General features: G+C 42.7%; 1 protein-coding gene across 1 annotated transcript in view; it reads left to right on the forward strand.

Moving 5' to 3' along the window:
* Positions 1 to 13,700, forward strand: part of adck1 (aarF domain containing kinase 1) — a 182,512-nt gene that overhangs the window by 167,993 nt on the left and 819 nt on the right. Inside the window, exon 9 of the mRNA XM_079694392.1 lies at positions 13,116 to 13,309. Within this exon, the coding sequence (XP_079550518.1) occupies positions 13,116 to 13,309 (194 nt within the window). The remainder of the gene's footprint in view (positions 1 to 13,115; positions 13,310 to 13,700) is intronic.

The following is a 13,700-nucleotide window of genomic DNA, read 5'->3' on the forward strand; positions in this document are numbered from 1 at the left end:
CCTTAGCCTTAATGTACTTCATATACTCAGTAAATCTCTTTTTACTTTCCCCTAAGGTTACTGTATGTAATATAATTTTTCCTTGAAGTATAATTAAGTACAATCCTTAGTTAATGGCAAATACCATAAAATTCACAACGCAATGCAACGGTATCAATCAGTTCTCAAAGACTATGTTTAAATAGCAGCAAATCATTGTTTCTTATTTATTTCAATATATCTACCACTTCAAATCACACATTGATCTGTTAATTTTCAATGTATTTCAGTCCAACTTCAGATCACTAGAGACAAAAGCAAGCAGACACCCTCCGGGCCGCTGCTGCTCTCGAGAGGAAAAAAGGGGGGGGGAACTCTCACAGACAAATACTGACACCCCCTTCTCTCTCCCCCGCTGTAGCTCTCAGCCCCTTTAGGAAAAGGGGGGCTTCTTTCAACAATTAACACTTCTGCTATCCTTTTATTCAATTGTTCTGCTTGAACCCACTATTCTCGTAAGCTCTTAACTCACGCTCCTCTCGTTCAAATTCTCCCTTCTTTATGACTTCGTATCTATTCATCTGACTTAGGCGGTTTCATGTTCAATAATATATTCTATTTATTCACAAGAAATATATCCTCCTTACTGTCTGTCCAGCTTTTAAGATGCGATATTTCTTTCAACAGAATGGGAGTTTAAACCCAACAGACTTATAACGCACCTTTTGGTTCCTATGAACCTCAGATTTGTTATTCACTTTAGCCATGAATAGAGACTCGATACTCTACTTGGCTTCCCCAGCAAGTATAGCCTGTGAGGACTCCCATACCTCCACTAGGCCAGGGACTCTATACCCTTCCAGCCGTTAGAGACTCAATACCCTACGCTGAAATACTTGCTGATTCACTTTTATATGTATAAAAAATTCCCCGTACAGTCTATTCAGCTTTTATTGTCCGATGTTTATTCCAACAAGTTTAGCAAGCCTCTCAGCGCGCTTCAACGCCGTCTTTCAACGATATGACGCTGACATGGAGTCGTAACCCAGGCTTACAGAACTCTTTATCGTGACGTTTGGCTTTATAGATTCAACCCCCACAGAACAAAGGATTAAGGTCCGGTCACTTCAAAATTGCTTTTTGAAGGTTGCGTTACTCTCCTTTGGATTTTACTTATAACTCAACTTCTATTCCTATGAACCTAAGAATTGTTATTCAGATTCGTCCCCTGGATGCCGCCTGAAAACGGTCACTGGACGTCCCCCAACGAGTCTTCAGCCGTCTCCTTTCTGAAAAAAGTACGGGGCCTTTCAACTTCGTCTTACATACCTCGTTGATTCACTTTTATGTTATATAACTTTCCTACCTATCTAAAATATGTATTTGTATATTCCACCGCAACAACTATGACACCGGAATATGTCTCTGACAACTCTAAAATGTAGTTTAGCCAATTACAGGCCTTCGATAGAAACAGGCTTGTCTGCTCACCTTTCAATTGTATGATTCTCGTTTTAGTTGTCAGAGATTATTCTAGGCCTCATCTCCGGACCATTCGTCCGCTGGCTGCTGATTTTCCTCTCAAAAACCCTACTCATGACGTCACCACGTCATGACGTCATCACGTCGGGGTCACCATTTGTTGGAGATTTGGAGGATGTTTAAAACCAACCTCGTCTCCGCGTGTCGTTTGGTAAGCCGGGTAAATTCGTAAAAAGGAAGGGATTAAGAAACACCAGAATGCAAGTTAAACAATAATCTTGTTTTAATGACACAAAGTAATAATACAAATACATCACCGAATCACGAAGCACTCTGCAGAGTAGTCCGGGCTCAGGTTCTACCACCGTGTGAGACATGTCTCAGGAACGGCAAGTCAAAAACAAGAGCCCCGATCTTCAAAATGATCACAACATTTATACACAGAGTTCACTTCTGAGCGAGCTAGACAGTGAGTTGGCAGTGTTCCATTGGTCGGTTTCCCTTCTGGGCGGGATCCCAGGTAGTAAGTCAGTTTGTTGATTCCATGATGCTTCTGTGCGTGTGTGTGTGTGTTTCTGTCCCTCTGCCCTTAGGCAGATCCCCCAATCAATGATTTGGAGTCATGACAGAGGACTCTTTGACAGGACACATACTCATTCCCCCTAAACATCTTCAACACACACATCCTATCATGTATCTTTAACAGAAGTTAATTGTTCTTATCGCTTAATGGCTTCCCTGAACTTCCCTTCACCCCAAAGTCAGCTTACTAGGAATGAATACATTTTATTGATAAGCTCAAAAGGACCTTTATCTCATTTACTGCTGGGTGACCCAAGTCTCAAGGCCTCTTTTGGGGTCTGTAGGAGATAAACATTAATTTTACAAGACTTCAACTGTCTTGTATCTAAGGCACATCTCCCTTTGGGCTAATCAATACGGGTTTTAGCAATTAGCAGAGGAAGCTAGAGACTCAGGGCCCCTTCCTTGCTGGGAACTGCAAAGCAGATGTCAAAGGTCATACAACCACCCTTTTGACTACACATGAAAAGTGGAAGAAAAGACTATTGCTTTAATTTATTATTACTAAGTAGTGGGACATTGTTTCAGGAATATATGAAAAGCCTCTCTATTATTTAAACAGTAAAAATGTACTTTCAAATTTAACAACCACGAATATATAAGGTGACATTAAAATGAATATACCAGATTGAACTTTCCTGCCATAACACGTTACTTTAATACTTCAAAAAATTCAAATAATACTTCACCTTGCATAGTAACAATATCCAAAACAGGCTCTGGTGTCTTTTTAGCTTTTGAAAATAGCAATACCTTGGTTTTATCAACATTTAAAAGAAGCTTAAGCTCAGCGAGCTGAGTCTGAATATTGTTAAAAACAGCTTAACACCAGCCTCCTTAATGGGGGGACCTGCACAGTACATAACGGTATCGTCCGCATAAAAATGTAAAGTAGCTTCATTCACATTTTCACCTAAACTGTTGATATATATGGAGAATAAAAGTGGACCTAAAACAGAACCTTGAGGAACACCATTAGTCATGTTTAACCACTCAGAAGACAGCCCATCAAAGTGAACACATTGGGACCTTTCAGAGAGGTAGTTCACAAACCACCCCAATGGATGGCTGGATATGCCAATACTGAGTAGCCTCTGCTTTAATATGCGATGATCAACGGTATCAAACGCTTTGGAAAGGTCAATAAATAGAGCTGCACAACTCTGCTTATTATCTAAAATACTCGTAATATCATTTACCACTTTCATTGTCGCAGTGATGGTGCTATGTTGCTTTCTGAAGCCTGAGTGACTTCCATACTTTTGGAATTGCATTTGTGCTGAGGGAGAGGTTAAAAAGAGTAGTGAGAGGAAGAGCAATAAAATCTGCAGCTATCTTTAAAAAGAAAGGTTCTACGTTGTCCGGGCCAGCCGGTTTCCTAGGATCTAACTTGGTTAAGGCTTCATGAACAACATTAACAGTAAAAGGAGTAAAACTGAAAGGGTTTTCCAGAGCAAATTGTTCAAAGTGACTGATTGGGGTGTTCACAGAAGCAGAGTTAGAAACGGAATCAAACAGAGAACCACAGGACACAAAATGCTCATTAAAGCAATTTAACATAGAAGCCCTGTCCGATATAGAGCCAGATGCTGTGGTAAAGGCACGGAGGTAGCTCATTACGGATCTCACCGGCGGATATCGATTTTATGGATTTCCAAAATGTTCCAGGATTATTTAGGTTCTTTGTGGTAACTGACAGATAATACTTAGATTTAGCACTTTTGACATGTGAAGTGAAGCTATTTCTTAGCTGCCTAAAACGTAGCCATTCTACCTCTGAGCCTGATTTCCTAGCCTTTGCCCAGGCCTTGTTTCTCTCATGAAGGAGACTAGACAGTTCAGCAGAAAAACAAGGATTGTCTCGTCCCTTTACTCTAAATGTACGCAGGGGTGCATGTCTATCTATGATCTCCATAAAACCAAGATAAAAATAAGACCATGCAGTTTCAACATCAGCACACAGATCGATTTTTCCCCAATCAAAGCCAAACAGATCATGAACAAAACCCTGCTCCACAAAATGTGTTATGTCTCTCTTAATAACAATATGAGGTTTAACCTTTCGGACTTTTGTGTCCCCAATTGTGGCTACAGCACAGTGGTCACTCACATCATTTGCAAATACTCCCACAGATGAGTATTTATGGGGAACATTAGTTAGAATGAGATCAATTAGGGAGGATTTATTAGGGGACTTAATGTTAGGGCGAGTAGGATTGTCAACAATCCGAGTAACATTTAAGGATATACAAAGGTTTTTAAAATCCTCTGATACTGCAGTTAACCAGTCCCAGTTAAAATTTCCAAGTAGCACTATTTACTTGTAGTCTAGCTGCGATTTGTAATCATTTTAGGGACCTCTGGTGAGGCTGGTGTTCGCGTCACGCGAATATGACGCTTGAACTTGAGCGTTTGTCGCGGCCCCCTTCAATCGCGCCGCGGAATTCGCGTCCATCACTCTCACTATCTGCAGCAGCGGGTTGTAGCAGCGATGTTTGCAGTGAAGGACAGTTTGTTGTCGAGGATCACACCCAGATTCCTTGCAGTCTGAGTCGGGGAAACAACAGAGGGGCCGATGTTGATTGTTATGTCAAGAGTGGACACTCTTTTCCCGGAAAAACAGTTCAGTTGAGCTTGAGGTGGTGAGCAGACATCCACTGAGAGATGTCAGCTAGACAAGCAGAGAAGCGTGCGACGACCTGGGTCTCTGAGCTGGGAAAGGACAGAATTAATTGGGTGTCGTCAGCGTAGCAGTGGTATGAAAAACCATCTGGGCTAATGAAGGATCCGAGCGAGTTTGTGTACAGAGAGAAGAGGAGGGGACCAAGGACAGAGCCCTGAGGGACCCCTGTAGTTAATTGACAAGGTTTCGGACTCGGACCCTCTCCAACCCTAACCCTGTAGGTACGGTCTTTGAGGTATGAGGTGAGGAGGGAAAGTGCAGAGCCTGAAACTCCAAGTTTTTGGAGAGTGCGAAGGAGGATCTGATGGTTCACCATGTCGAATGCAGCAGACAGGTCCAAAAGGTTGATGACAGAGGAGAGGGAGGCTGCTTTAGCCGTGCGCAGTTCCTCAGAGACAGCGAGGAGGGCAGTTTCTGTGGAGTGACCTGCCTTGAAACCAGACTGGTGCGGATCCAGAAGGTTGTTTTGATGGAGATAACAGGAGAGTTGTTTAAAGACTGCGCGTTCAAGTGTTTTAGAAAGGAACGGGAGGAGAGAGACAGGCCTGTAGTTTATAACATCAGACGGGTTGAGAGTGGGTTTCTTTAGGAGAGGGTTTACTCTTGCCTCCTTGAGACTGTTTGGAAAGTGACCAGAAGTTAGAGAAGTGTTGATGAAATGGGTGAGAAACGGTAAAATATCAGGAGCGATAGTCTGAAGGAGGTTTGAGGGGATAGGGTCCAGAGGACAGGTGGTAGGACAGGCAGAGATAACGAGGGTAAGAACCTCACTTGGAGAGAGAGGGGAGAAGGAGGTCAGTGTGTGGGTGAAGGGAGGGTCTGGTGACCCAGCGGTGAGTAAAGGTGAGTCAGAAAAAGAAGAGCGAATATCATCAACCTTTTTTTCAAAGTGGTTAACAAAGTCGCTTGGAAGAAGGGAGGAGGGGGAAGGGGCTTTGGGAGGGTCCAAGAGGGCGGAGAAGATGGAAAATAGTTTTTAGGGATTGGAATAGGAAGATTGGATATTATCTTGAAAGAAAGTACATTTTGCCTTTGAGATGGAAGCAGAGAAAGAGGAGAGGAGAGCCTGATAGGTTAGGAGGTCGTCATGGTGTTTGGATTTCCACCGTTTCCGCTCAGCAGCCGAAGGATGGTTCTATTAGCACGCAGTGCGTCATTTAGCCAGGGAGCAGGAGGGGACTGACGAGCCTGCCGAGATGTGAGAGGACAGACAGAGTCCAGAGAGGATGAGAGAGTAGAGAGGAGAGTTTCTGCAGCAGAGTTTGGAGGCAGGAGTTAGAACGAATCAGAGGAAGGGAGGGCTGAGAGCACCGATGAGGTTAAGGTAGAGGGGGAGTGGGAACGAAGGTTATGGCTGACAGGTGCAGAGTTAGAAGAGATAAGTTTGTTATGTTTGGAAAGGGGTAGAGAGAATGAAATGAAAAAGTGATCGGATGTGTGAAGCGGGTTTACAGAGAGGTTAGAAGCAGTGCAGTTCCTTGAGAATATGAGATTAAGGACATTGCCAGCTTTATGAGTTGGTGGGGATGGAGACAGTGAGAAAGCAAAGGCGGCTAAAATAAATATTAATTCAGATATCTTCCCTGTCTGGAGGTTGAAGTCTCAGAGAAGTACAGCGGGAGGGCCAGTTTCAGGGATGTGTGAGAGGAGATGATTTAATTCCTCCGAGAAGTCCCCCAAGGCGCCTGGTGGACGTTAGAGAACAACAATGGTTAATTGTATAGGATGGGTTACTGTGACGGCATGGAATTCAAAGGTGGAAGGAGTGAAGTTAGGTAGCTTGAAGAGAGAAAAGCTCCAGTTGTGAAAGAGCAGGAGACCAGTGCCACCTCCTCTGCCAGTGGGTCTGGGTGTATGGGAGAAGGAATATGCTGTGGAGAGAGCTGCTGGGGTGGATGTGTTGGATGGAGTAATCCAGGTCTCAGTGAGAGCAAGGAAATCCAGAGACTGCAGGGAAGCGTAGCCAGAGAAGAAGTCAGCCTTAGGAACAGCTGACTGGCAGTTCCACAGGCCACCTGCAACTAGATGTTGGATCTCAGTGGAGCATGTGGGATGGACGAGAGCAGGCCGGTTATAACGATTAGGAGGTACACGTGGCCAGTGATAATTGCGAGAGGACACATGAACAGAATGGAGAATATTTGTGATGGCAGTTTGACACTGAAGCTTCAAACGGAGCTTCAACCCTGGACTTCCTATTCCATAGAAGCAGTGCTTCGAAGCTTGATTCAAATCACGTGACATGTGACGTCCGAACCAGCAACTGCTTCATTTCCTGAATGAATCAACTCACTGGTTCGCCGTCCAATCACGCGATTCAATGCACTGCCTCGTCTCTATTCTGACAGGTGACAGGTTGAAACAGTTTCGAATTTGAGCACTTCAACACTTTATAACCGCTCTAAACAATGCGCAATGTGTGGGTTGTTGTCGTAGTTTGCGTTGTTGCTGTTGAGTTGTTGTTGGTATTGTATTTTAATTGTATCACATTATAGAGCAAGCCAGGGAGAAAGATACAGTAGGTCGTTCTGGCTCGTGAAACACTTCGAAATGTGGAGAAGTTGTGAACAAAAAGACAATTATGAGTAAAAAAAAAAAGTTCAGTAGTTTAAGGAACAGATAGCCTAGTGGATAGAGCTGGCGGCCCGAATGCGGCGATGTCCTTCGCGCAGCTGGTTCAAAGCCTGGAATGGATAAACTTTTAATCATTGCTTTTCAACTTTAATACTTTAATAACTGATAAAGGGCCCTCTCCGCCCAAAAAACTCTCTATTCTCTTCTCAATAACCCACTACACACAATTATCAATCTTCAATTGCAAATAGAACATGATATTCATTCTTAGTGTGTGTGTGTGCATCAAATATTTTTCAAGGTAAAGATACGTTAAACCCACTGCAGCCTTGCACTTCACCAGGAGAGGTCGCTGTAACTGAAGCTTCGAGAAATGAACCTATTTCCGACGCAATTGTCCAAGTCATTCGATGCTTCATTCAAAGCTTCATTTTGCCATCACTAGAAAATATACACATGTTTTAGCTTGTGATGTTACGTATTGCGCCGAAGCTTCGGAGCGTGTGTCGAGTAATCCCGAAGCTTTTTGCGAAGCATGTATCAAGGCTTGTATTGTTTTGGGCCAGTGACGTCATCGATGACAAACGAAACCTCGCTGCCTGTCGATACCACGTGACTGCTTCAGGAAGCGATTCAGATCGGTTGAACCACAACGCTCATAATACCCATGGTGACATAATAAGAACCATATTACCCCTCCCGTACCCGGGCCCGCTGGTGACACGATGGAATTAAAAGAGCTCAGAACCTCACTTATATAAAGGTCGGAACATGTCATAAGTATAAATGGATACAAGCATAAATAAATGTAGGAATAAAAACATGAATAAATAAATGAATAAATACAGGAATAAATATGTTGCAGTGTTTTCAGGGAGATTCAGCGTGTGTGCTGTGGCTCAGCTGGAAAGCAGTTGACTCACGACCGTAGTGTCCCTGGTTCAACGACTCGTCAATACTTATTTTTTGTTGTTTATAAAAGCTACAGCTAAATGAGATAATGTAGTTAATAAATGTATTCTTTGATATGGTTTAGCCTTTCTCAGGCTACAACATGGTTAAGTTTATGAATATTACTAAGGAATACAAATCCCTCTTTGCAATGTTTACCAGCCTCCTTAGGCTTTTCAATCAAAATCAACTGGAATAAAAACAATATTGTTAACTTGAAAACATGATTTAATGTTCGTTGTTTAGAGTTATTCTAAGGCTTTACTCATTGGGAACTCGGTATGAGATAGAGCACACTGTTGATGTCCAATCTGCCTGTTTTACACACTTTGACCAACAGGGGGATTTGTGTTCAATTGAAGCCAATGATGAAGCCTCATGAGATGAACCCTTTTGCGAACCAATTGGCTGGAAAGCTTCAAAGCTTCATAAGGCTTCATCTCGCCATCACTAGTTTTAGCTTGAGGGGATAAAAACACCAGCGATACTTAGCTCAGTTCAAGTAGGATTTGCCTCCCGCGTGACTCCCGCAGCTGCCTAAAATGGACACAAGTCCTGATTGCTGAGTTGTCACAGCTGTGGGGCCACGCCCCTTTAATTAGTTAACTCTGCAGCTGATGGGCACCAGTAGAAACTGTGTCACTTCACACAATCAGTTGAGCCTCCAGGCCTTTTGTCATGCACTTTTTACAGACACATTTGCAGAATAAACCCTGGCTACAGAGGTTATAAAGTTAACCCTAAGACAATTACCCTTAGTAAAGCCCTTAGTATTTGTACATTTAAAAAAAAATCAAAGTCAACCCTAAGAAGCAGATGGTACAGTTTTAAGATTTCTAAGTTCTAATAAGTTACCCAGATTTCTGCCTGAAAAACAGGTATTTTAGCTGTTCTGAGATTCCAGAACACAATTTTAGCAAGATGAACTACAACATATTTATACAGAGTAGACTGAAACAGAGAAGTCTAAAAACAAAATAGAACTTACACAGGTTTCTGGAATGAGCAGTTAATCTGGTCGAGTTTGCACACTGTGTACCCACAGCGTTCTTAAGATGTTTAATGTTGTTGTTGTTGTAGACGGTGCTAATGGTGGCTTAAAATTGCTCTGACAGTCCAGACACAGGGGTTGATGATGTTTTAAAAAAAGTTTGCTTTACAGTACCTATCTGGAAATATAAACCTAAATATTGTTTGTGCTTCTATTCAGAGTGATGAATGCTATAAAAAGGTATTTCTCCTCCCATTTTTCCAATTAACTTGTAATTTCATAGCTGTTTATTCCACTCTTGTAATGTCCTGGACTCGTAAAGATGTTCTCCTCCTGCTTTACTTTGTGTCTGAGTTTTCTAAATAACTAGCTGTTTGTAAGCTTGCTTTCCACTTTGTTCCATGACTAATAGTGTGATTTAGGCCCGCTGATGTGCAGCAGGGAGAGGCCTTTGAAGTAGAGCTGGACACCGACACTCAAACACACACTTCAACATCAAAGAGACAAATAGTGATAATTGAGGCAAAAAAATTCCCTCTTTCATCACGTCCTTCCTCTATGCTGTGATTGATAGTGTGTTGTCATTTCTGCTAGGGTCAAAACTCAGTACATTTTGGAAAATCTTTTTTCCTCATGATATCAACACCACCTGTCCCCGGTGCATCTCTTTTTTGTCTCACTCATCAGACTCTTCGCTAATTTTAGATTTGTATCCACACAATTTAGGGAAAAGCCCTTGGATCCAATTCCTTGCTCAAGGGCACAATGCCACAAAAGGACAAGCTTTATTAAAAAGGAAAGTCTTAAGCTTGCTTTTAGATGTGGAGAAGGAGTCTGACTACTAAACACAAACTGGGATTCTGTTTTTGGAATGTTATGCCCTATTGCAGCCAACCCCAATTAGCGGCCCGCGGGCCAGATCCGGCCCGCGAGAGGCAAAGGCATGGCCCGCGCTGATCTACTGGCATTCACTTGTTATAACGTAAAAACATAAAATAAAATGTCTGCGGTTTCGCTTTATTTTGACCTCCGTCGACACTCGTAAACCTGACCCATGACCTTATCGCGTGCATATGCAAGACGTGCTTCGCGCGCTTGACTTACTCGTCACCACCTGGAATAGCGGCAAACACATATAAACAATAGCTCGCCAGCGAGCCGCCTGTCATCCCAGCCCAGCGATTGACCAACATGACACTAACGGGCCGTTGATAACTCAAACCCAGGATGGAATTCGCTAAGAAGAGGAAGGTAGACCAGGAGAACCGTCAGTTCAAAACTGACTGGACTGAGAACTATTGTTTTTTTTTACCGGACCACGTCAATGCTAAACCGACTTGTTTGATTTGCATGCAGAATGTAGCTGTAATCAAATCAGACAACCTGAAGCGGCACTTCACCTCTATTCATGCTGCCAGTTTTAATGCTAACCCGTGACCGAACCGACATGGAACAACTGTCTGTGTTCGTACGATCTTTTGATGGGAAGATATTCCGGGAAGAGCTGCTGTGTTTGCTTACTCTGCCCGGGCACACGACCGGGGAAATAATCTTCCACGAGCTGACACAGTTATTCGAAAAGAATGGTTTGAATGTGAGTCAAATCGTCTCTGTTGTAACTGACGGGGCTCCGTCGATGGTTGGAAAGCACAAAGGCTTGGTAAGCAGGCTTTCCGCCGTTAACCCGGCGCTTCTGACATTTCACTGCATCATATACAAATCAGTGTTGTGCGCAAAACTGTGTGGAAAAATGAAAGAAACGATGGATACTGTGACGAGACTGGTTAACTTTGTGCGTGAGAGCTCTAGTCTGCAGCATTGCCTTTTTAGATCGTTGCTAGAGGAAATGTCATCTGAACACAAGGATCTCTTACTACACAACGATGTTCGCTGGCTGAGCAAGGGCCGTGTGTTGGAGAGGATGTGCGACCTGCGTGATGAACTGGTGTCGTTCTTATCAAGCCTGCAGAGCCAAAAAGCCCATGAGTTTTTGAGCTTTTTAACTGACACCAAGGTGATAGCAGATGTTAATTTTTTGTGTGACATCATGTCTCATCTAAATCACCTTAACCTGCAGCTGCAAGGCAAGAACCACACTGTTGCTGAGATGTACGAGGCGGTTGAAGCTTTTCGGTCAAAGCTGCACCTTTTGGAGAGAGATATTCATGGGAGGAAGCTGCACTTTCCACGTCTGCGTGAGCACTGCGAGAAGAATGAAATGCCGGAAGATCCAGTAATGAAGGATTTTGTGTCAAAACTGGCAGAAAACTTCAAGGAGCGATTTGAAAGCTCCCCTAAAATCTCACGTGACATCCTCCTCTTCCTCAGAAAGCCGTTCTCTGTGTCAGCAGACGGGCAGTGGACTGGAGAGGCCAAAAGGCTGGTGCCTTCCATAGAAGAGGGAGCTCTTCAGATGGAGGTCTTAGAGATGGGAAGCTCTGAGTTGCTGAAAGCTCAACACAAGGATGCACCAGTGTGTGACTTTTGGATCAACGTGGTTCCCCAAGCTCGTTTCAAAAACACCAGAGCTATTGCTATGTTCCTACTCACAATGTTCCCCTCAACATACATCTGCGAATCAGGATTTTCTTCAATGAATGCTATCAAAAGCCAGGACAGGAACAGACTCTCAAGTGCACATCTTGGACAGTGCCTCAGGATTGCCACAACAGAATACAAGCCCAACATCAGACAGGTGGCCTCATCCCGCCGCTCTCACTTCTCTCACTGATTGGTGAGTGAACAACATCAATTTATTTTTGCAATTTGTCAATTCTATTGTGGTATAATAATTATTAAGACAAAAATAACCATTTTATAGTTATATTTTATATGTACATTCATTTCCTAAATAAAATGCTACGCAGCGTAATTAAAAAAAATATATTAATATGATAGAGAAAAAACCTTGGATAATGCAGGGCTTTTAACAACAGCCCACAAACTGGTTAAATTGAATACAACATTAAAATAATATATAAAAAATAAAGTTAAAAAAAACCAATACTATTTGTTATTTACAGCCTGATATTATTTGGTACACATATTTAAAAATGTTAAAACTAATAATGTGGTGTATTTTGGTACGACATTATAAAAGTAACTAACTGAAACTCTCTCTCTGTCTTCCTGTCTTTCCCAGTGTGTGTGTGTGTGTGTGTGTGTGTGTGTGTGTGTGTGTGTGTGTGTGTGTGTGTGTGTGTGTGTGTGTGTGTGTGTGTGTGTGTGTGTGTGTGTGTGTGTGTGTGTGTGTGTGTGTGTGTGTGTGTGTGTGTGTGTGTGTGTGTGTGTGTGTGTGTGTGTTACAGTGTTTGCTGAATTGGATGTGGACCTGTCTGACTATTTGATCAGAGTTCACTCTGTTGTTTTATTGTTATGCCCCATCAGACCACAGCAAAATCATTTGTATTTGTTAAAGCATTTATTTATTATTATTGTTAATAAATATTTGATTTCGGTCTAATTTTGTTTCAAGGATGCATTTTTCCTTTACTCTCAACACAGGGTTTGTTTAATTACTACTGCCACTACTACAACAATTATAATAGAGGTAACATCTGCACATAGTGTATAACAACTTTTAGTGACACATAACATTTTGGCCCTTAGCTTGTCATGCCAAAGGCCCTTTGGTAAATATAATTGGGGAACCCTGCCCTATTGGGACAGTAGGGAACTATGAGCTCTTTATGATAGGATAGAGCCTGACATGAAGGGCATGGTAGGCAAGAATAAGAGTTCAACATTTTACTGGGAGCAAGTGCAGAGCCGTTAAATGTGGGAGTTTATGTGATCTTTTTTTCTCATTCTTGTCACTACATGTGTGGATCCAGTTAAGACACAGCTTGTCTTCCTATGTGTCTTCCCCGGCAGGATGTAGAGATCCAGACCAATGCGGCTCAGTACCTCCCTCAGATTAGCGAGCTGCTGAACAGAGTTCCCCGGCAGATGCTGCTGCTGCTGAAGACCAACGATCTGCTCAGAGGCATCGAGACCACCTTACAGACCAGAGCCTCGTCCTCGTCCTTCATCAACATGTCCCGCTGCTGCATACGTGCTATGGCCAGGTCAGCAGAGTTGTTCTCTCCTCTCCAGTGACGTGGAACAGAAATACATTAGTCAGCTTTTACCACTTCCCCTGGCTCAAAGTAAAAAAAAATGTGTTGTTGATTGTTATCCTGAAATAAGGTCTGTGGTTAACCCAAGCTGAAGAGATTTTCAAGTTTTGTTCTAGGACATAAAATACGTCAGTAAATACCCCACTGGTGACTGTCTGAGGCTTCTATGACTCATAAGAACAGCTAACAATTGACTAAGTGCGAATATTAAAGGTCAAGACGCTGATCATTAGCCGCTTTTATCTTAGCTGTGGTGACGTGAAGTCATGTGACTGTGCTGTAGTTCCTTTATAGCCTAACGTTAGCAATTTACTTTAAAAAATCGTAAAAGTGGTGTTAA

The sequence above is a fragment of the Notothenia rossii genome (genome assembly GCF_949606895.1).
Source record: "Notothenia rossii genome assembly, chromosome: 7".
Classification (NCBI taxonomy): Eukaryota; Metazoa; Chordata; class Actinopteri; order Perciformes; family Nototheniidae; genus Notothenia; species Notothenia rossii.